General features: G+C 49.8%; 2 protein-coding genes across 2 annotated transcripts; one reads left to right on the forward strand and one right to left on the reverse strand.

Annotated features, from left to right (window-relative positions):
- Nucleotides 1-351: 351 nt before the first annotated feature.
- On the reverse strand, nucleotides 352-10,667 carry fastk (Fas-activated serine/threonine kinase). The gene is made up of 12 exons (XM_035635778.2): nucleotides 10,528-10,667; nucleotides 9,977-10,163; nucleotides 8,665-9,466; nucleotides 4,614-4,953; nucleotides 4,334-4,521; nucleotides 4,092-4,240; nucleotides 3,801-4,017; nucleotides 3,569-3,728; nucleotides 3,403-3,494; nucleotides 2,055-2,721; nucleotides 1,867-1,981; nucleotides 352-720 (listed from the first exon to the last, which is right to left on the reverse strand). Exons 3-12 carry the CDS (start codon nucleotides 9,419-9,421, stop codon nucleotides 634-636), a joined length of 2,772 nt encoding a protein of 923 aa, XP_035491671.1. The 5' UTR covers nucleotides 9,422-9,466; nucleotides 9,977-10,163; nucleotides 10,528-10,667; the 3' UTR covers nucleotides 352-633.
- On the forward strand, nucleotides 10,647-21,090 carry afg3l2 (AFG3-like AAA ATPase 2). Its single transcript, XM_035635779.2, has 17 exons — nucleotides 10,647-10,778; nucleotides 11,506-11,605; nucleotides 11,689-11,757; nucleotides 12,453-12,571; nucleotides 12,661-12,813; nucleotides 12,908-12,982; nucleotides 13,120-13,241; nucleotides 13,313-13,586; nucleotides 15,000-15,137; nucleotides 15,232-15,385; nucleotides 15,651-15,758; nucleotides 15,982-16,107; nucleotides 16,714-16,824; nucleotides 17,097-17,212; nucleotides 18,298-18,498; nucleotides 18,620-18,814; nucleotides 19,316-21,090. Exons 1-17 carry the CDS (start codon nucleotides 10,695-10,697, stop codon nucleotides 19,553-19,555), a joined length of 2,385 nt encoding a protein of 794 aa, XP_035491672.1. The 5' UTR covers nucleotides 10,647-10,694; the 3' UTR covers nucleotides 19,556-21,090.
- The last annotated feature ends 862 nt before the right edge of the window (nucleotides 21,091-21,952 follow it).

Below are 21,952 nucleotides of genomic sequence, written 5' to 3' on the forward strand. Positions count from 1 at the left end.
TTGGACAGCTCAGGGGAAACTACAGTACCCATTAGCCCCTGCTCTTCATAGAACAAAGCATCAACACCCACTCATGCATCATCATCATCATTCCCACGGTTACCAAACATTGACTACCCCCCACCCTGAAAAAAAAGGAAAACATTTGTTCATCCAATCAGAGCACAGCGTGAACTCCAGACATGACCTCGTTCCACATCAAACATGGCGGCTGTGGTGCATTCGAGGATTTGTCAAAGTCTTCCCTGCTCCTTGAACGTACCACGGACTCGTCGTGTCCTTGAACTCTGGGATTTGTAGTTTACATTCGACCACAGACATGAATCAACAGATGTATTTAAAGATCAATGATTTGGAAAGAGGTGAGAACACATCGATATTCTTTATTGTTTAATCATCTGGTTCTGATCAATCATCATGTTCTCACAGATTGATAAAGAAAATCATTTGAAGATTCATCAATAACTAATAATGCGCGCACACACACACACACACACACACACACACACACACACACACACACACACACACACACACACACACACACACACACACACACACACACACACACACACACACACACACACACACACACACACACACACACACACACACACACACACACACACAGTGTCATAGTGGGACGTCCAGCAGCTTCTTGTGCAGGTACTGCTTCACCTCCTCAATGCCGTTCAGCTTCTCCAGCTCGTGATGCGGCAGCTGAGACAACAAACAGGTCCCATGACAAACGCGTGAGGAGAGGAGACATGATGAGGAGAGGAGACGTAGTGAGTGAGGAGAGGAGACGTGGTGAGTGAGGAGAGGAGACATGATGAGGAGAGGAGACGTGGTGAGTGAGGAGAGGAGACATGATGAGGAGAGGAGACGTAGTGAGTGAGGAGAGGAGACGTGGTGAGTGAGGAGAGGAGACATGATGAGGAGAGGAGACGTAGTGAGTGAGGAGAGGAGACGTGGTGAGTGAGGAGAGGAGACATGATGAGGAGAGGAGACGTGGTGAGTGAGGAGAGGAGACATGATGAGGAGAGGAGACGTGGTGAGTGAGGAGAGGAGACATGATGAGGAGAGGAGACGTGGTGAGGAGAGGAGACGTGGTGAGGAGAGGAGACGTGATGAGGAGACATGATGAGGAGAGGAGACGTGATGAGGAGAGGAGACGTGGTGAGTGAGGAGAGGAGACATGATGAGGAGAGGAGACGTGGTGAGTGAGGAGAGGAGACGTGGTGAGTGAGGAGAGGAGACATGATGAGGAGAGGAGACGTAGTGAGTGAGGAGAGGAGACATGATGAGGAGAGGAGACGTGGTGAGTGAGGAGAGGAGACATGATGAGGAGAGGAGACGTAGTGAGTGAGGAGAGGAGACATGATGAGGAGAGGAGACGTGGTGAGTGAGGAGAGGAGACATGATGAGGAGAGGAGACATGATGAGGAGAGGAGACGTGGTGAGTGAGGAGAGGAGACGTAGTGAGTGAGGAGAGGAGACGTAGTGAGTGAGGAGAGGAGACGTAGTGAGTGAGGAGAGGAGACGTGATGAGGAGAGGAGACGTGGTGAGTGAGGAGAGGAGACGTAGTGAGTGAGGAGAGGAGACGTAGTGAGTGAGGAGAGGAGACGTAGTGAGTGAGGAGAGGAGATGTGGTGAGGAGACATGATGAGGAGAGGAGACGTGATGAGGAGACATGATGAGGAGAGGAGACGTGATGAGGAGACATGATGAGGAGAGGAGACGTGATGAGGAGAGGAGACGTGGTGAGGAGACATGATGAGGAGAGGAGACGTGGTGAGGAGAGGAGACGTGGTGAATGAGGAGAGGCGACGCGGTGAGGAGACGTGTGCCTGACAGACTCTCACCTGGACGATGACGTATCCCAGCAGCCTCAGGTGTCGGTCCCTCATGGCCCTGGACCCAACCAGCACGTCAGAGTTGTGGCAGTAGTGCCACTTGTCATTGACGGACATGATGACCCTGCAGAGACACACGTTACTGAGGCAACCGTTCATCATGTCAGGTGTTCCTCAGACGTGACCCGTGGACTGACCTCCTGACCACTCTGTGGTCAGTCGAAGGGGTGTCGGGGTCCGGTCGATCGGGGGGGTGGAGCTGTGGCGGTGACGAGGGTCGCCTGTCGACCCCTGACCCCTCAGAATATGTCACGTCCTCGTAGAACCCCGGAAGCTCACAGTCTGGTCCCTGGCTCTCAGGGGCCCCTGTCCCCGCCTCGTCCTCCAGAATCTTCCCGATGGAAAACTGGAAGAGAGAGTCGGGGGCCGCGGCCCCTGCGGGTCCTGGAGCCCCGGGCGGGGCCAGGCCGTCGGAGGGGGGGCTGCTGAGCGTGGAGCTGTCTTGGCTCTCCAGAGAATGCTCCTTGGCCAGACCGGAGTAGAACTCGGCTGCAGGGACGAAGTAGGGCCCGTAGTCCAGGGGACCACCGTTAGTCCCGGGCCGAGGGGCCCCCGAAGACCCCGGGGCCCCTGTTGTGCTGCGGATGTGGTGGGGTAAGAAGGAGCTGGGCTCCACAGCCCCGCCCACCTGCTGCTCGCCGCCCTCCTCCAGCGCCCCAAAGGGAGAGAACCTCTGGAACTCTGAGGTCACCACAGCAACCACGCCTTCAGCCGGCTTGGTTGCCACGGCTACGCTCAGCGACGGAGCAGCTCCGGTCCTGATGGGTAGAACCCGACCAGAACCGTCCATCCACAGAACGAAGTCTGGAGACAGAAGGTGGTGCTCCAGTTACGACTGACTGTCAGTACTGCAGTACTACTACTACTACAGACTGTCAGTACTGCAGTACTTCTACTACAAACTGTCAGTACTGCTACTACTACTTCAAACTGTCAGTACTGCAGTACAACTACTACTACTACCTGTGTGTAGTACTCAGTGTGTGGTACCTGTGTGTGTAGTACTCAGTGTGTAGTACCATCCTACACACACTGTACACTGTGTGTGTAGTACTCATTGTATAGTACTCAGTGTCTGTTACCTGTGTGTGTAGTACTGTGTGTGTAGTATAGTGTGTCCACTATGTGTGTAATACTCAGTCTGTAGTACTGTGTGTGTAATACTCAGTGTGTAGTTCTCAGTGTTTAGTACTCAGTGTGTAGAACCTGTGTGTAGTACTCAGTGTGGTACCTGTGTGTGATTAGTACTCAATGTGTAGTATCTGTGTGTGTAGTACTCAGTGTGTAGTACTCAGTGTGTGGTACGTGTGTGTAGAACTCAGTGTGTAGTACCTGTGTGTAGTACTCAGTGTGGTACCTGTGTGTGATTAGTACTCAATGTGTAGTATCTGTGTGTGTAGTACTCAGTGTGTAGTACTCAGTGTGTGGTACGTGTGTGTAGAACTCAGTGTGTAGTACCTGTGTGTAGTACTCAGTGTGCAGTACCTGTGTAGTATCCAGGGGCGAGCACTTCGTCTTGTTTGTAGTTCTGTTCTCCAACCAGCTGACGTAAGGCCTCCGCAACAAGACCCTTATAACTGACAGAGGAAAGAAACAGTCAGTCAGAACCAGTCAGGATTAGTCAGAACCAGTCAGAACCAGTGTGTGGTACCTGTACTTGCGGTTGACCTCGTCAGCGGTCAGGGCGTGGTCGAACATCAGAACCTTGTGGGCGTCCTGCAGCCGAGGTCCGGTGTACTGGTCATACTCCAGCTCCACGGCGGCATCCAGCAGGGACAGGTACCTCCGGACGATCAGAGCGTACGGACTATCTGTGGGGACACGGACGTGTTGACCAGGAGAACGGAGACATGAGGTTCTATCGGTCATGTTCTGGTACTGACTCGTGACGTTGCTGATGAAGGCAGAGGAGAAGACCCGGTGCAGCACCAGGCCTGGGAAGTGACCCAGCTGGAACAGAGACATGAGGATGTTGACAGTTGCGAGCGGCGAACTGAGCGCCTTCAGCTCCACCACCTCTTCCAACCGAGAGAAGAACTGCTGCTCGTTGGACGGACGGTAACTCATCCTGCTGAACGGGAACACCAGCTTCTGGATCACCTAAAGACGGAGACGGACACACTCAGGTCCGGTCCACGAGAACCACAGAACCCATCCTCCGGTCCTGGCCTCACCTTACTGTCCAGGTACTCCGCCTTCTTCACCAGGAAGTCTGCGATGGCGTCGAGCAGTCGGGTCTCACGCAGGCGATGGCGAGCGATGTACTTGGCGATCAGAGCCATCGTGTACGGCGTGATGCTGTCCACCTTCTTCGGCAGCTCCACTGACAGAGATAATGACAGGTCACGATGACATCATGGTGACATCACGGTGAATGACGGTGTTAACGAACCGTGGCTCATGGTCAGATTCCTACCTGCCAGGCTGCTGATGAACTTCTCCTGTCTGTTCTGGTAGAACAGGTGAGAGCTGAAGATCAACTCCAGACTCTTGTTGCTCGCCTCCTGAGCGCACGCCGCCAGCATCTCGTCCAGCAGCACCATCTCCTGGTCACGGACACCGCTGACACTCGCCAGAGTGTGTTTGACTAGACGCAGGATCTTCCTGAACACGAGAGTCAGACTGAGGGTTAGAGTGGATCAGTTGATCAGTCGATCAGACGCCGACTGGACATCGCAGTCGACGGGTTCTCTCACCTGTTGGCGTGCAGCTGTTCTTGGTTTGGAGGCGTGTTGTTGGTGGTAGCGGCGGTGGTTGCAGCGCCGCCTACAGCGGCGGTGGGCTCCTGCGGCTGCAGCGAGCGCCACTTGAGTCGATAGTACGAGAGCAGGAGGAAGAGCGTCTGCGGGTGGCGCTCTCTCTCCAGATTCTTCTCCAGGCCGGCCAGGCAGGCCTCGGTCAGGGGGTGCTGACTCCCCGGGTGGAGCTTCATACTGGAGCTGAACACCATGGACACGTCCTTCTGGTTGAACTGGTTCAGTCTGGATTGAGCCTCCACCTCCAACACCTGGACCACCTGAGAGTCGCTGGGCAGACCTGGAGGTGGACCGACGAGAGTGAAAAGGTTTTCTTTGTTTTCTATTTCAGCCAAACAAACAAAAACCTCCAAGCTCCAGTGTGTAATATTCAGAAGAACTTATTCACAGAAATGTAATATGTTGTCCATAACTACAGTATGTGTTCATATACAGTATATATATGTATACATATATATATATACATATATATATTAGGGCTGTCAAAATTAACGCGTTAACGCAGGACGATTGATTTGTGGACTTAACGCGGCAAAAAAAATTTCCGCATTAACGCATGCGCAGAATGACCCGCCCCATATTTCCCACAATTCCACCCGCTCTGCTCTCGTCGTCGCTCTAGCGTTATGGAGATCAAAAGATGGAAAAGAACCTGAAGAAGCTGTTGGCCCTCTGGATGGAAAGTTCGAGTATAAAAAAATAAAGATGGAACACTTAATAAACACGCAGTGATTTTCACACACTGGAAGAAGGAGTTTTCGTTTCACAAAGCACTTCAAGCCTAAACTACCATTTCAACGCAAAGCATGCGTTTGTCGGGGTTTCAAGTTCTGCTGCAAGTCCGGGCTTGCTTCAGACGACGCTCACCGAATGCAGGGGAATATGTTAGTCCACCTCTGACAACTTGACTAACAAAATTGCCAAATGGATTGCAAGAGACTGGCGGCCAATTAAAATTTTGGAGGACAAGGGCTTCGTGGAAGTGTTAAAAGTTGTGTCTCGCGACACATTCTACACGCCACCGTCAAGAGGCGCAGTAATGACTAAAATCCACGAGCTCCATGAAACTGAAAAGAAAAAGAAAGAAGAGGATTTGTCTGTAGCGAAAATATGTCGCCCTAACAGGAGACCACTGGACCTGTCAGTAACAACAATTATCTCGGTGTAGCACATCAAATTACTAAAGAATGGGAACTGAAGTCGTTTGCGCTGACGACAATGAAAACAGAAGAGCGTCACTTTGCAGAGGCATGTGCAGAACAGTTCCTTACAGTAGCACGGAAGTGGGCAATTGAAGGAAAAGTCACAACTATAGGGACCGACAGTGCACGTAATATGACAGCTGCGGCCAGACTATTGCCATTTGAGCACATGCCTTGCATAGCTCACATCCTACAGAGAAGCGTCACAGTGAGCCTCTCTGACAGCGGATTTGTGAATGCATTGTCCAAGTGAGGCAAAATTATCGGTCACTTCAAACACAGCCCAGCAAAACGCCGCGGAGCTTCAAGCACAGCAAGCGGCCCTCGGACAGCAGCAGGAGCCGCTGATCCAGGACGTTCCAACACGTTGGAATTCAACAGTGGAAATGGCCAAGCGTCTGAACCGCAATCAAGCAGCAAAAAAAGCAACCCTGGACCAACAGCATCACAAACTCGTTATGCTGAAGCCAGCTGAATGGAACAAGCTGCAGAGACTGGAAACTCTTCTAGAGCCCTGTAGGTAACTAATTAGATTTTTAGTAGTCCTATAGGTTGAAATAAAATTGAATTGATTAAATTGAAATGATATGTTTACTTTTTGTAAACATACCAACTTGTGTTCTTATAACTTACTGATGTATCTCTCTCTCTCTCGGTATGTTATTCCACTGCAGGTATGTAACTGATCTCCTGGTTGGGGAGGCCTATGTCTCCTGCTCTGTGGTGCTGCCTGCCCTCTGATACTTGCGTCATGTAATGGAAGTCTCTGATGAGGACCCTGCATGTGGTGAGATTTAAGACTGCATTCAGGGAAGACCTAGCCTCCCGCCAAGAAAAGACCGGCATCGCATGGCTCAAGCTTGCAACAGCGCTGGATCTGTGTTTTAAAGACTTGAAGAGCCTGCCCAAGAGTGAAAGAGAAGATGCGTGGACCACACTTGGAGGCATGCTGCTTGAACAATCACCAAGAAGGTCTACACAGACTTCTGAAGATGGGCCCCCCAAGAAGAAAATGAGCCTGCTACTACAACTCGGCTCAGATTCTGATTCTGATGAAGAGGTGCAGCCTGGCAGAGACATACACAGGTACAGGGCAGAGCCGAGCATTAGTATGGAGGACTGCCCCTTGCAGTGGTGGTCTGCTCATTCAGGAGCCCATGACAAGCTGGCCTTGCTGGCTCGCAAATATCGAGCCACTCCTGCATCCACGGTTCCATGTGAAAGACTCTTCTCAGTCGCAGGCCACATTGTGCAAAAGAAACGGTCAGCCTTACTTTCAGAAAATGTCAACCAGTTAGTTTGCCTCAGCAACTGGCTAAAAGAATAATAGACAAGAGAGACACATTTTATTGTGTGAAGGTGTGGTAGTTTGTTTGATTTAAAAAAGAAAAGAAAAGGAAACATGTTTTGCTTTAAAAAATAGAGCAATGGCTAAGATGCCCAAAACGTTTAAGTTTGATTTGAAAAAAGTGCTCTAAATAACATCCTATATTTGCTCAGAGGCATAGCAAAGAGACTTGTGACACAAATGGAATTATGGTGTGGTATGTTTAAGTTTGATTTTATTTTATTTTTCATTATTAATAACACCATCATCTGGATTTCCCATAAATGAAAAAACAAATGTTAAATGTATACATCCGCCTTCTGTCATTTATCTTTCCATTCGAGAAAATAAGAATTTTCTGGCATATTTACGAATGGTGATAAATGGTGATTACTGGTAATTATTCCACAGCTACCCTGTGATTAATCTGATTAAAAATTTTAATCTTTTGACAGCCCTAATATATATATATATATACACACACACACACAGTTCCATGAGATGGACCCCAACTCCGTGTGAGTCTCCATGTTTCTACGTCACATTCTCGTTGAATTTTCAGACACTGCCGGAAACAGGAAATGGAATCGGCGGTGCGACAACATAAAGTGTCCCCTGTCGGTCGCTCAGTTGGTTGCGGTTTGACACTTTACCACCAGATTCCGCCAGAAAGTTACAAATTTACACACTGGGACTTTAAGGAACGGATTGGATTGTAGAGCTATATAATTGTCAAGCATATACATTGATTTGATTTTATTATGTACTGTATTATGTCGGAAAATACAAGTATTGGATCAGGACTTGGTATCAGCAGATGAAATGAGTCGGTTCGAGATTGGAGGCAAAAAAAACTAGAGCTGCAACTAATGATTACTTTCATAATCCATTAATCTGTCGATAATATATTACTCGATTAGTTGGGTCATAAAATGGTGAAAAATGTTGATCGTGTTTCCCAAAACCACTACATGATGTTTTGTTTTGTCCACCAACCAAAGATATTCAGTTTACTGTCACAGAGGAGCAAAGAAACCAGAAAACATTAATATTGAAGAAGCTGAAATCAGAGAATTGTGACTGTTTTTCATAAAAACTACTAAATAGGTGGTGATTAATTTAGTAGTCGATCACTAATTGATTAACTGTTGCAGCTCTAGAGAGATCACACTCACTCACTCACTCACTCACTCACTCACTCACTCACTCACTCACTCACTCACTCACTCACTCACTCACTCACTCACTCACTCACTCACTCACTCACACACACACACACACACACACACACACACACACACACACACACACACACACACACACACACACACACACACACACACACACACACACACACACACACACACACACACACACACACACACACACACACACACACACACACACACACACACACACACACACACACACACACACACACACACACACACACACGACTCACCGAGCGCGGCCACAGCGTACAAACAGTTGACGATACTGAAGTTGTCGAACTTGGCGCAGTCGTTGATGATGGCGCTACAGAGCGTCTGAAAGTCCTGATGCTCCAGGATCTGACGTTCGTCTCCGCCTCCTCCTCCCGAGACGTCGCCCTCGTCTGCTCCAGGTCGCATTGGGGGCGTGGCTTGCAGCAGCTGTCCGATCTTCTGCAGAGCAACTGGGTAGTGGTTGTGGGAGATCTTTCCTGGGTTCTGGGTGACCCAGCGCAGCACCTCGTCGGGCCGCCGCGAACGCTCGATCAGACGCTTCATGGTGAAGAACGTGTCGTAGCTCATCTTCTCGTGGATGAAGTTCCACGTCTTCTTTTTGGTGCCGGGGGCGGCAGCCCCTCCACCCGGGACGCCCCCTCCGTACGCGTGGAAGTGGGTATGGTGTTGGTATTGGGGGGGTAAAGGGGGCGGGGCCAGGTGGGTGGGTTGCGAGTGGAAGTGGTGGTGGAAGTGTGGTCCTCGGTGGGTGTCGGGGCGTCCCTGGTACAGATGGTAGGCCGGGGGAGTCGGGTGAGGGTGGTGTGGGTGAGGGGGGTGGGGCGTCTCGATCACGGCCAGCCCCGACCTTCTCCCCTGTTTGACCCCGCCTCCTGCCCCTCCCCCTGCGGTGCTGTAGAAGCGGGCGGCATACATGGTGACAGACTGGGCGGCGGGGCGGGGGCGGCGGTGAGCTCGGCTCAGGAGGCGCCACCCAGTGGACAAACACAGCATAGTGGGACAGCCAGGACGCCTGGAGGCAACAGGACAGCAGCGCTCCTACAGACAAGACACACATTACACTTCCTGTCTGTCTGCCACGCCCCCACCTCACAGCCTGTCAGCTGACATAAGTCCACATGATAGCGTTAGCATCTAGCAGTGCAGTTACTCAGTTAGTCGACCCCCCCTCCCCCAAAGCACTGTGACGTCACATACACGTCACTATTATATCATTTAAGTATGACGTCACGGTTGAAGTGACGCCCTTCCCGTGTAATTCGAGGCCAATCAGGTTATCACATGCTAACGCTAGCCGGCTGTCAGTTAGCAATGCGAGTAACAAGGTAATAAGTAGCAGGTGGAGAACACACGGTGGAGCTAACTGATGCTAAATGCTAAGTTAGATGTTAAACTCAGTTGTAGGTGGAAGCTAAGCTAAGGTATCGGCTCTGGTATGTTAGCCTGTTAGCATGTTAACATGAGTCTGTCCTTCCCCTCACAGCGGCGCAGAAGAACATAACAACCAGCCGCGTTCAACCCGGGTCGAACCGGGTCCCTTGTGTTTACCTCATAGCTCAGTGACACCGACAGCTCCGCTCTGCTGAAACACCTGAGGCCGCACGGAGCGAGCTTCAGCGGGGCGACAGGCAGCGGTCAGCGGCTTCATTCCTCCGCACAGCCCGCAGCCATCATCCGCTTCCCGGCATGCAACTGGGGGGGGGGGGGGGCGACACCTGCCGTCTGCTGGTGGTAACTCCATGGATCGATGGATATTATTACTATTATCATTAGTATCATTATTATTATGATAAATTATTCGTCATTTATTAACATTGTTTAACTTCAGGGGCTGATGGCTCATTAGAAATGTTGTATTCATGTCACACTGACGTTTATAACACACACACACACACACACACACACAGACACACACACAAACACACACACAGACACACAGACACACACACACACACACAGACACACAGACACACACACACAGACACACACACACAAACACACACACAGACACACAGACACACACACACACACACACACAGACACAGACACAGACACACACAGACACACACACACACACACACACACACACACACACACACCTCTCCCCGGAGCGGGCGGCAGGGGGCAGTGTCGCCTCCTCGAACGTGTGACCGTCCGTGAAGAAGCGGAGCAGGTCGGTTACAGAACAGACCGCAGGAGTGAAGTTGTGTAGCGGCCGTTGTTGTCGTGGTTCCGTCCGTCAGTGTCGGTGTGTGACCGGGGGAGGATGGCCCACCGCTACCTGCGGCTGTCCGCCGGCTGCAGGAGCATGTTCCGCCCGCTGCTGCCCTCCATCGCTCCGGCCCGGCTGGTAGGTGGAAAACGTGCTAACATGCTAACTATGCTAACCCGCACTGACCCGCACGGTGACTCGGTGTAACCGCAGACCAGTTCGGTCCGGCCCGGTCCAGTCTCCTGTAGAACGGTTCACAGCCGCTGCTACGTCACGACCAGTGACCTCAGGTGTCACAGGGGCGGAAATACCCACGTGACCGTCCCGTCAGGTCCATGTCCCATGTGGAGCTCTGCTCCGCCCCGGTCAAGGAGGATTCATAGGACGTGATGTCACGTCGTGGTGAAAAGACACATCTCTGAAGATGAACTACAAAAACCTCAGCGGCTCCATCAACATGTTTCAGTGTTTTATGATTCATATGTAACAGTAATGACATCTGGATCATATTCATCCTCTTCTTCTTCTTCTTCTTCAGATTGAATCGTTTACATTTGTTCTTGACGCGTCACGTTAAATATCACTGCAGCAATGAATTGTGGGTCTGTTTCTCCTTTCCTCTCACATAGGAAGCTGCAGTGTGTCCTCTGCTAAAGGAGATAGGAAAGGAAACATCGAAGCTCCTTTCCTAAGCACTTAGAGAATGTGAACATTATCAGGTGCTGAGGAAACAGTTCACTGTGACAGTTGGACCTCAGCCCTGGTCGATGCCGTGTTCCTGGTGTATCAGAATGTAACAGTCGACCTGTCTGGACTATTTGTTGTTGTTATCTTACGTCGGCCATGTTGGATGTGTGTTGGTCAGGTCGTGTTCTCCACTGCGGCCGAACAGGTAGGGAGTGGGCGGGGCTTGTTGTGTGAGCTGCTGGGAGCGTGCACGAAGCTGAGCTCCAGACCTCCTAAAGGTACATGCTGTGTGTGCGTTCTTTCTATGTTTGTGAGGACCGGTCCCGTCTCCGTTCACTTACCTGTTCTTCTTCTTCTGCAGGTTTTGAAAAATATTTTCCAGACGCTCAGAAACCTGCAAAGAACTCTGAGGCTGAAGCTGCAACGAAAGGTAGAAACCTGCTGACAACTGACACCTGCTGACAACAACTGACAGCTACTGACAACAACTGACAGCTACTGACAACAACTGACAGCTGCTGACAACAACTGACACCATTGACAACAACTGACAGCCACTGACAACAACTGACAACAATTGACACCTGCTGACAACAACTGACAGCTACTGACAACAACTGACAACAACTGACAGCTGCTGACAACAACTGACACCTACTGACAACAACTGACACCTGCTGATAACAACTGATACCTGCTGACAGCTACTGACAACAACTAACAGCTATTGAAAACAACTGAAGACTGCTGACAACAACTGACACCTGCTGATAACAACTGACAACAACTGACAGCTACCGACAACAACTGACAGCTACTGACAACAACTGACAACAACTGACAGCTGCTGACAACAACTGACACCTACTGACAACAACTGACACCTGCTGACAACAACTGACAGCTACTGACAACAACTGAAACCTGCTGACAACAACTGATACCTGCTGACAGCTACTGACAACAACTGACAGCTATTGAAAACAACTGAAGACTGCTGACAACAACTGACACCTGCTGATAACAACTGACAACAACTGACAGCTACCGACAACAACTGACACCTGCTGACAACTGACAGCTGCTGTTAGGGATTTTGTGACATCACTGTTTGTTTGTTTACAGAAGCCAAACCTTCCACAGCTCAGACAGAGTCTGGAGGAGGAGGGGGAGGGGGGGGAGGAGGGGGAGGAAAAAGAGGAGGTCGTAAGGATGAGTCCCACTGGTACAGCCGTCTGCAGAAGGTCAGTGTGGGAGGAGCTCATCTCACCTGGTGATGTCAGACAGGTGTGTTGCTGTGCGTGGAACTGATCTCAGGCTCCATTTGTTTCAGGGGGACGTTCCCTGGGACGATAAAGAGTTCGGGATGTACTTCCTGATCGGAGCGACGTTCTGGACCACCGCCACTTATTATATCTTCTTCAGGGACCGACGACGAGAGGTCACCTGGAAAGACTTTGTCAACAACTACCTGCCCAAAGGAGTGGTGAGTGGAACACCTGGTCTGTCAGTGTCCGTCTGTCACTTCCTCTTTCTCCTGACGACCAATCAGAGCCTGTCTGTCTGTGTCTCCCCCTCAGGTGGATCGACTGGAAGTCGTCAACAAACGTTACGTCAAAGTGGTTTTCACTGCGGAGCAGTCTCCAGTGGGCGGAGTGAGTCCAACACTACTTCTTCTCTTATTTAAACTGTCTTACATGTTATTGCAGCTCTCCACCAGGGGGCAGCACAGAGCTCAGGGCTTCATGTGAGAACCTGAAGGAAGGAGCTTTTCCTCTGGTTCTTTCCTCAGAACATCTGGTTCAACATCGGCAGCGTGGACACGTTCGAGAGGAACCTGGAAACGGCTCAGAACGAGTTCGGCATCGAGGGAGAGAACCGGCTGCCGGTGGTTTACTCTACAGAGAGCGATGGGTGAGCACTGACATCATCACTCAGGGCCACTTTGTGTGTTCATAAATCTAAAGTCTGTCTTTCCCCTCCAGCACGTTTCTACTGAGCATGCTCCCCACGGTGCTCATCGTCGGCTTCCTGCTCTTCATGCTGCGCCGGGGTCCGGCGGGGATGGGGCGTCCCGGCCGAGGGATGGGCGGACTGTTCAGCGTCAGCGAGACGACGGCGAAGATCCTTAAAGACGAGATCGACGTGAAGTTTAAAGATGTGGCGGGCTGCGAGGAGGCGAAGCTGGAGATCATGGAGTTTGTCAACTTCCTGAAGAACCCCAAACAGTACCAAGACCTGGGCGCCAAAATCCCTAAGGTGAGGCAGGGGCATGATCCAGAGGGAAGGGAGGGGCATGACCCCGAGGGGAGGGAGGGGCATGACCTCAGAGGGAAGGGAGGGGCATGACCCCCAGGTGAGTGAGGGACATGACCTCAGAGGGAAGGGAGGGGCATGACCCCGAGGGGAGGGAGGGACATGACCTCAGAGGGAAGGGAGGGGCATGACCCCGAGGTGAGTGAGGGACATGACCTCAGAGGGAAGGGAGGGGCATGACCCCGAGGGGAGGGAGGGGCATGACCCCGAGGGGAGTGAGGGACATGACCTCAGAGGGAAGGGAGGGGCATGACCCCGAGGGGAGGGAGGGACATGACCTCAGAGGGAAGGAAGGGGCATGACCCCGAGGTGAGTGAGGGACATGACCTCAGAGGGAAGGGAGGGGCATGACCCCGAGGTGAGTGAGGGACATGACCTCAGAGGGAAGGGAGGGGCATGACCCCGAGGGGAGGGAGGGGCATGACCCCGAGGGGAGTGAGGGACATGACCTCAGAGGGAAGGGAGGGGCATGACTCCGAGGTGAGTGAGGGACATGACCTCAGAGGGAAGGGAGGGGCATGACTCCGAGGTGAGTGAGGGACATGACCTCAGAGGGAAGGGAGGGGCATGACCCCGAGAGGAGTGAGGGACATGACCTCAGAGGGAAGGGAGGGGCATGACTCCGAGGTGAGTGAGGGACATGACCTCAGAGGGAAGGGAGGGGCATGACCCCGAGGGGAGGGGGGGCATGACCTCAGAGGGAAGGGAGGGGCATGACCCAGAGGGGAGGGGAAATTAACGGGTATAACCTGCTGCGCAATGTCCTCAAGCTCGACTGAAGAGTCGGAAACTGATACAGCGGAGACTTTAGTCTCGAAGAGGAACAGCACGTCGGTTTTAAAAAGGACGTTGCTGCGCAGCGTCAGAACGTGCCATTCTACTGTTGCTACTTCGCGGGGAAACACCACCAACCTGTATCAGCGCTTCACACAGCGCCACAGCGGCTGCATGACAAGTGTACGGCTAACAAGTCAGTGACAGTAGTGACGAACACAGAACCACACAAGAGTTGTTTGAGACTGTTACTCCGTATGAAAATGTCTCAAGTGGCACCGTGAGGTGACGAACACCCCGACTATTCCCTCGTTAAAGAGACAGACCGCTAACAGAGAGAGAGTCTCCCCCCTTCTCCCCTTCAACACATCTCGCTCTCTGTCAGTGTGTGTGTGCGCGTCTGTGATAATTATAATCGCAAATCAATTCGCAATATCTGCTAGAAAAATCGCAATTCCATATTTTCCCCAAATTGTTCAGCCCTAGTCGTCGTTGACATGTTTGTCACGCCGTTGTTGTCGTTTACATGTTTTTCATGTCGTTGTTGTTGTTGACATGTTTGTCATGTCGTTGTGTTTGCAGGGCGCCATCCTGACGGGTCCTCCGGGAACAGGAAAAACTCTTCTGGCCAAAGCGACGGCCGGTGAGGCCGACGTCCCGTTCATCACCGTCAACGGCTCCGAGTTCCTGGAGATGTTTGTGGGCGTCGGCCCCGCCAGAGTGAGGAACAGCTGATCAATATGAGTCAAATTCAGTGTTTCTTGTATTTAGAGTCTCAGACCTAACAGTCCCAGTCATATCACTTCCTGTGCAGGTGAGAGATCTGTTCGTCATGGCGAGGAAAAATGCCCCCTGCATCCTATTCATCGACGAGATCGACGCTGTCGGACGAAAGCGTGGACGAGGAAACTTTGGTGGACAGAGCGAGCAGGAGAACACCCTGAACCAGCTGCTGGTGGAGATGGACGGTGGGAACCAATCATCGATCAATCAATCAACCAACCAGTCAATCAATCGATCAACCAACCAGTCAATCAATCGACGATCAACCGATCCATCAACCAACAGATCAATCAATCAATCAATCAATCAACTGATCAACCAATCAATGAATCAACCGATCAACCAATCTATCTATCAATCAACCAATCAATCAATCAATTAATCGATCAAAAAATGTTCATGACGTTATGACGGACAGGTTCCAGTGAGGTCTCACTCCTCTGTTTTCAGGCTTCAACACGGCCACGAATGTGGTGGTTCTGGCAGGAACCAACAGACCAGACATCCTGGACCCGGCGCTGATGAGACCCGGACGCTTCGACAGGCAGATCTACATCGGTGAGAAACTGAACAGAACTCGTCAATGACTCGAGATAAAGAGATCATGTTACTGGAATTGACTTTTGGACAATCAGCTGAGCATTAGCTTAGCATTGGCTTCCTGTTTTATTTAATGACAACATTTTAAACCTTTACACACTGTCAGTGTGTGGGAAACTAGAAACTATTGACTGAGAGGAACCTCTGGAGGTTCTGTCTGATCGGTTCTGTTCGGTCTCAGGTCATCCGGATATTAAAGGTCGAGCCTCCATCTTTAAAGTTCACCTGCGTCCTCTGAAGCTGGAGGCCAGCGTGAACAAAGACGCCCTCGCCAGGAAGATGGCCGCCCTCACACCTGGATTCTCAGGTAAACACATGGGGTGAGGTTGAAAGGTCCCTCCTATATACTATTCCTTAACCTCAGTGGAAGACGTCATGGGGTCAAGGAAAGGTGTCAAGGAGAACTGATAAGACTTAGGAAAAGCCGACAGCTGCTCAGACAATCCGACTCCACTGACACCAAACAACATCATCATGTGACGTTGTGGTGAAACGACACATTTCTGAAGATGAACTACAAAAACCTCAGCGGCTCCATCAGCATGTTTCATTGTTTTGTGATTCATATGTAACAGTAACTGACATCTGGATCATATTCATACCCTTTTTCTTCTTCAGATTGAATTGTTTACGTTCGTTGATGACACGTCACGTTAAATGTCGCTGCCACAATGAATTGTGGGTCTATATCTCCTTACTCTTACATAGGAAACTCCAGTGTAGCCTCTGCTACAAGGAGATAGGAAAGGAAGCATTGAAGCTTCTTTCCTAAGCACTTATCATGGTGCTGAGGAAACACTGATGGGTCATTTTAAGATTTAGGAAACTTCCTGAGCAGATTTGACAATTGGACCTCGCCCTTATCTCAGGTCCGATGTCTTTGACTTTGTTCTCCCTACTTTCTGTCTGTCAGGCGCTGACATCGCTAACGTCTGTAACGAGGCGGCCCTGATCGCCGCTCGCCACCTTTCAGACGCCATCAACCAGAAACACTTTGAACAGGCTATCGAGAGGGTCATCGGAGGTGAGACCAGACCCAGACCAGACCCTGTCCAGACCCAGACCAGACCATGTCAAGACCATGTCAAGACCCAGACCAGACCAGACCCAGACCATGTCCAGACCCAGACTAAACGGAGTCCAGACAGAATCCAGAATATGACCAGACTGAGTTAAGACCCAGTCCAGACCGAGATATGCACCATCAGACTGTTATAACGTTTTGTGGACTGAAGTCAGACTCTGATCTTCAGGTCTTGTTGCCATGGAGACTGAGATCTGCTCCCGGTGTTTCAGGTCTGGAGAAGAAGACTCAGGTCCTGCAGCCGGAGGAGAAGAAGACGGTGGCGTATCATGAAGCCGGCCACGCCGTCGCTGGATGGTTCCTGGAGCATGCCGACCCTCTGCTCAAGGTCTCACTTCCAGTTACAGTCTGAGAACATGAGCAGAACCATGATGGAGTTCCATGTCCATAATTATAGAATGAAATCTGATTTTTTTTGTTTATGGAGAAGCTTTTCTGAGAGATTTGGTGATTATTGATCGCTGCTTTAGCTCATTAAGTGATGTTAAACGTTAAACATAGAAGTGACGTCAGACAGTTACTGCTCCCTGGGTCCAGTGTTCTCTGTACTGACCAGCAGAGGGCGACTCTGAGAACGTGACTTGTCGTGTCACTTGATTCAGAGCGAGTATATGGTTCAAGTCTTCTTCAACATGCGATGATCATTTAGTACGTTATGAGAGAGAGAGAGAGAGAGAGAGAGAGAGAGAGTTCTCGTTGGTACCTGTGCAGGTGTGTGTGTGTGACGGAGTGTGTTCTTGTTGGTATCTGTGCAGTTGTGTGTGACGGATTGTGTTCTCGTTGGTACCTGTGCAGGTGTGTGTGTGACGGAGTGTGTTATCGTTGGTACCTGTGCAGGTGTGTGTGTGTGTGTGTGTGTGTGTGACGGAGTGTGTTGTTGTTGTTACCTGTGCAGGTGTGTGTGTGTGACGGAGTGTGTTCTCGTTGGTACCTGTGCAGGTGTGTGTGTGTGTGACGGAGTGTGTTCTCGTTGGTACCTGTGCAGGTGTGTGTGTGACGGAGTGTGTTCTCGTTGGTACCTTTGTGTGTGTGTGTGTGTGTTTGTGTGTGTGACGGAGTGTGTTCTTGTTGGTACCTGTGCAGGTGTGTGTGTGACGGAGTGTGTTGTTGTTGTTGTTACCTGTGCAGGTGTGTGTGTGTGTGTGTGACGGAGTGTGTTCTTGTTGGTACCTGTGCAGGTGTGTGTGTGTGACGGAGTGTGTTGCTGTTACCTGTGCAGGTGTGTGTGTGTGACGGAGTGTGTTGTTGTTGTTGTTACCTGTGCAGGTGTGTGTGTGTGTGTGACGGAGTGTGTTCTCGTTGGTACCTGTGCAGGTGTGTGTGTGACGGAGTGTATTCTCGTTGGTACCTGTGAAGGTGTGTGTGTGTGTGTGTGTGTGTGTGACGGAGTGTGTTTCGTTGGTACCTGTGCAGGTGTCCATCATCCCCAGGGGGAAGGGTCTGGGTTACGCTCAGTACCTTCCTAGAGAGCAGTACCTGTACACCCGAGAGCAGCTGCTGGACCGGATGTGTATGACTCTGGGAGGGCGAGTGTCCGAGGAAATCTTCTTCGGAAGGATCACCACCGGAGCTCAGGACGACCTCCGCAAGGTCACGCAGAGCGCCTACGCACAGGTCAGAGGGGTCAGAGGGTCAGACCTAACTTTGTCAGCTGTGTGCAGATTCAAGAGCTTGTCCATTTTGTGTTCCATTTTCTGGTTCCGGTTCCTCTGATATCCTGGTTGTTCTGTTGCAGATCGTTCAGTTCGGGATGAACGAGAAGGTGGGTCAGGTTTCCTTCGACCTCCCCAGGCAGGGCGAGATGGTTCTGGAGAAACCATACAGTGAAGCTACGGCTCGTCTCATCGACACTGAGGTCAGAACCCTCATCGGCGATGCTTACCGGAGAACCCAGCAGCTGCTGAACGAAAAGAAGGCAGAGGTGGAGAAGGTACCAGTGACCTAGATCACCTGTGGACAGTCTACAGGTTCTCAACACAACTCTTTCGAGGAACTCTGAGGAGAAGATGAGGTGGTTCTGAAGGAAGAACCCTCTACAACCATCTGCTAGACGGGCAGGGTGGTAGTTCTATGTTACACAAGACACTGGGTTCTTGAACGTTCCTGTGCTGAGAACATGTTTGCTGCAATGCGACTTTCTAGGTCTTTATCACAACAGTTCTCAGACTAGTGTAGAACCGGTTACTACAGATAGAAGTCCTTCATTCAGTTCTCAAACAGTCCCGCGCCGAGACCTCGACTAGAGGTAAAGCTCTAGAACCTTCACTCAGAACCATGCTTAGGCCTTGAACACTACTTTGGAACCAGACTTTATTTATTCTAGTAAACACACAGATGTAGAATGTGCTATTATAACAACAAATTTCTTATTCATGACCTAGAACCCTCCCTCATCTGGCCTGGTGCCTTGTGTTCCTGTGCTCTCCTCCAGGTGGCTCTGCGGCTTCTTGAGAAGGAGGTTCTGGATAAGAGCGACATGGTGGAGCTGCTCGGTAATCGTCCATTTGCAGAGAAGTCGACGTACGAGGACTTTGTGGAGGGAACCGGAGGCGAGGACGAGGACACGACTCTGCCGGAGGGGCTGAAAAACTGGAACCAGGAGAAAAAGGACAAGGAGGAGAGTCAGGACGAGCAGGTCGCCCGTCAGATCTCTGGAGGAATGCCCTTCTAGAACCTTCTGGTGGACAACTGGGTTCCTCACTGACTTCCAGAATAAACATCAAGAGCTCTGCAGTTGCTCGTAGAACTTTTTTCTTGGAGTTCTGCATAAAACACCAAACTTCCCCCTCTAAAGTTCCTATTAGTTGTGTGTCCATGTGTCTAGAACCCTGGTTCTGCACCAAAGATCAACCTTCACCCCCTAGAATGTTCTGTGGGTTTTCTGGATTGGACCACAAATTACAATCACTTCATCTACGTGATCTAGAACCCGCTCTGCTCAGTCCTAGAACCACCTTTCTAGAGTTCTACACCAGATCTGCTCCTGATTGTTAGAACCTCCACCTCATGGAACCTCTGGATTCTGAGTTGTCATGCAGGAAACTTTTTATTTTCTATGGTGACGTCAAGAGCAGAACACTCAAGTTTGTACTTGTTCTGGAATATTTCTTTAGAGAACCGTATCTTTAATCTGCTGGGCTCTGATACGCAGCCTCCTGTCTGTAGAACCCTGGACCTTAGAACACTAACAGCAGTTCTAAGTGTTCTCTATATTGACATTGTCCAATCTAGATTAATTACAGTACACACTTATAGAATGTTCTCAAACGTGGTTCTACACTCTTTAACAACATACATAAAGTAGAACCAGCCTCCGGTGTGAAGAACCTTCGTCAGCTGACACTGACACTAGGTGTCACTAAGTCCAACACACAGAACCTCCAGAGAATTCTGTTGAGTTAGAATTCTTCAAAGAACTGTTCTCTCCCCGTCAACTCTTGTTCCAGAACATTTTCTACAACACGTGGTTCTGGATCTGTCACAGAACATTCACCCGTTGTGAAAAAGTTCTACAGTCCAACTGTTCTACAGGCTGTTGCAACAAATGTGTATTTAATCGGAACCAACACTAGAACCCTTTTCAAACTGACTGGTTATGTTTACATCAGGCAGGGTTCTGGGTCATTCTCAACATTTCTGCTCTTGAAGTTCTACCTGATGCAGGTTCTCCATCCGGACCTGACTGGTTCCTCATCTCACAGTTCTACTGTGAACCCTGGTTCACAGTAGAACCACCTGCTGATGGAAGAATAGTGCTCGATAAAAATACAAGAATAAAAATGACTTTACTTCAGCTTCAGTTGTTTATCAACGATTATTGATCCTGAAAATATTGATGATGATCTTTCTGGTTTTCAGTGTTCTGGGATCTTCGTCATCAAACTGTGATTGTGTGAGAGTCTGCTGATCAGATATTGATTAGTTGTGATCAGTTATTGCTCTTCGCTGCAGCTGATTGTAACATGATGTGAAATATTAATAGTTTAATGTGTTCCATGTTTCGGTGAAACAGTCTGAAACAGGCAGCAACTATAATAATCAATAATCAATCAGTCATTAGAAGCTTTGTCTCCGCCCTGTGGCCGCGAGAGTCATGACATCAACAATACATCATCGTTAACGTGGAGTTCATGAACTGAACGAATATGTTGACCGATGGAAGTGATGAAATATATGAACAAGAAATTAAATGTATCTGATGTGAAATGTGCTTCTGTTTTAATTAATTTGTATTCATTTGATTTCTTGTTGAATGTTTGACCCGTCAGAGGAAGCGACGTACTGTCCGCGGCACTTCTCTCCGACGACTGGTCCCCTGGTCCCCAGCGAGGCTTACAGCTGAGACGCTCCTGTTAGCTGATGCTAAGCTAACTGACTGTGCTGGTGCTGTGTGTGTGTGGGAGGGTTATTAACTCTATGAATGAAATTTATTATTTTTATTATTATTATTATCTGATGACATCAGATCGGAGACGTGACGTCAACACAGACCCAGGTCACTCATCATAAAAGTTCAAGTACTTGTACACAGAGGACATGTAGTATGTGTACTTGTACTGCAGTACACAGAGGACGTGATTCTTGTACTGCAGTATTTGGATAGTGACTAAATTTGTACTGATTCAAAATGTGAAACTTTGATATTGAACAGAAATATTACAAGAAGAATTTATGAATAAGACATTTTCATTTTCACAGGCTCAGAAGTTAAAGGACAAACATGATTCTGAAATCATGTTTCTAATATAATGTTTCTAATATAATGTTTCTAATGTTTCTAATACAATGTTTGCCGTTTTCCCTTCCTCTCTCAGGGTTGAGTTCATGAACATGTGTCAATGTGTCCGGCATTAGAGATGTGATGATCCACGCTGTGCGTTTGTTTTGTTCACAGGGAGCACTTTTCATTGCTAAAAGCAATCCCAAAGTCTGTGATCGTCTTTATATACAGTCTCTGATCGTCTATACATACTACAGGCTCTGATCATCTTTATATACAGTCAGTGATCGTCTTTATATACAGTCAGGTGACGGGTCAGGCGACAAGTCAGGTTTCAGATGACGAGTC

This window comes from Scophthalmus maximus, chromosome 5 (assembly GCF_022379125.1).
Source record: "Scophthalmus maximus strain ysfricsl-2021 chromosome 5, ASM2237912v1, whole genome shotgun sequence".
Taxonomy (NCBI): domain Eukaryota; kingdom Metazoa; phylum Chordata; class Actinopteri; order Pleuronectiformes; family Scophthalmidae; genus Scophthalmus; species Scophthalmus maximus.

Bases quoted from the DNA above. Each gene is read 5' to 3' on its own strand.
- afg3l2 (XM_035635779.2), top strand. From the start codon at position 10,695: ATGGCCCACCGCTACCTGCGGCTGTCCGCCGGCTGCAGGAGCATGTTC. The intron at 13,242-13,312 runs GTGAGCACTGAC...TTTCCCCTCCAG, and splicing joins TACTCTACAGAGAGCGATGG to CACGTTTCTACTGAGCATGC. The intron at 15,759-15,981 runs GTGAGAAACTGA...GTTCGGTCTCAG, and splicing joins CGACAGGCAGATCTACATCG to GTCATCCGGATATTAAAGGT.
- fastk (XM_035635778.2), bottom strand. From the start codon at position 9,421: ATGCTGTGTTTGTCCACTGGGTGGCGCCTCCTGAGCCGAGCTCACCGC. The intron at 4,241-4,333 runs GTAGGAATCTGA...TATCTCTGTCAG, and splicing joins GTTCATCAGCAGCCTGGCAG to TGGAGCTGCCGAAGAAGGTG. The intron at 1,982-2,054 runs GTCAGTCCACGG...GTGTCTCTGCAG, and splicing joins GACCACAGAGTGGTCAGGAG to GGTCATCATGTCCGTCAATG.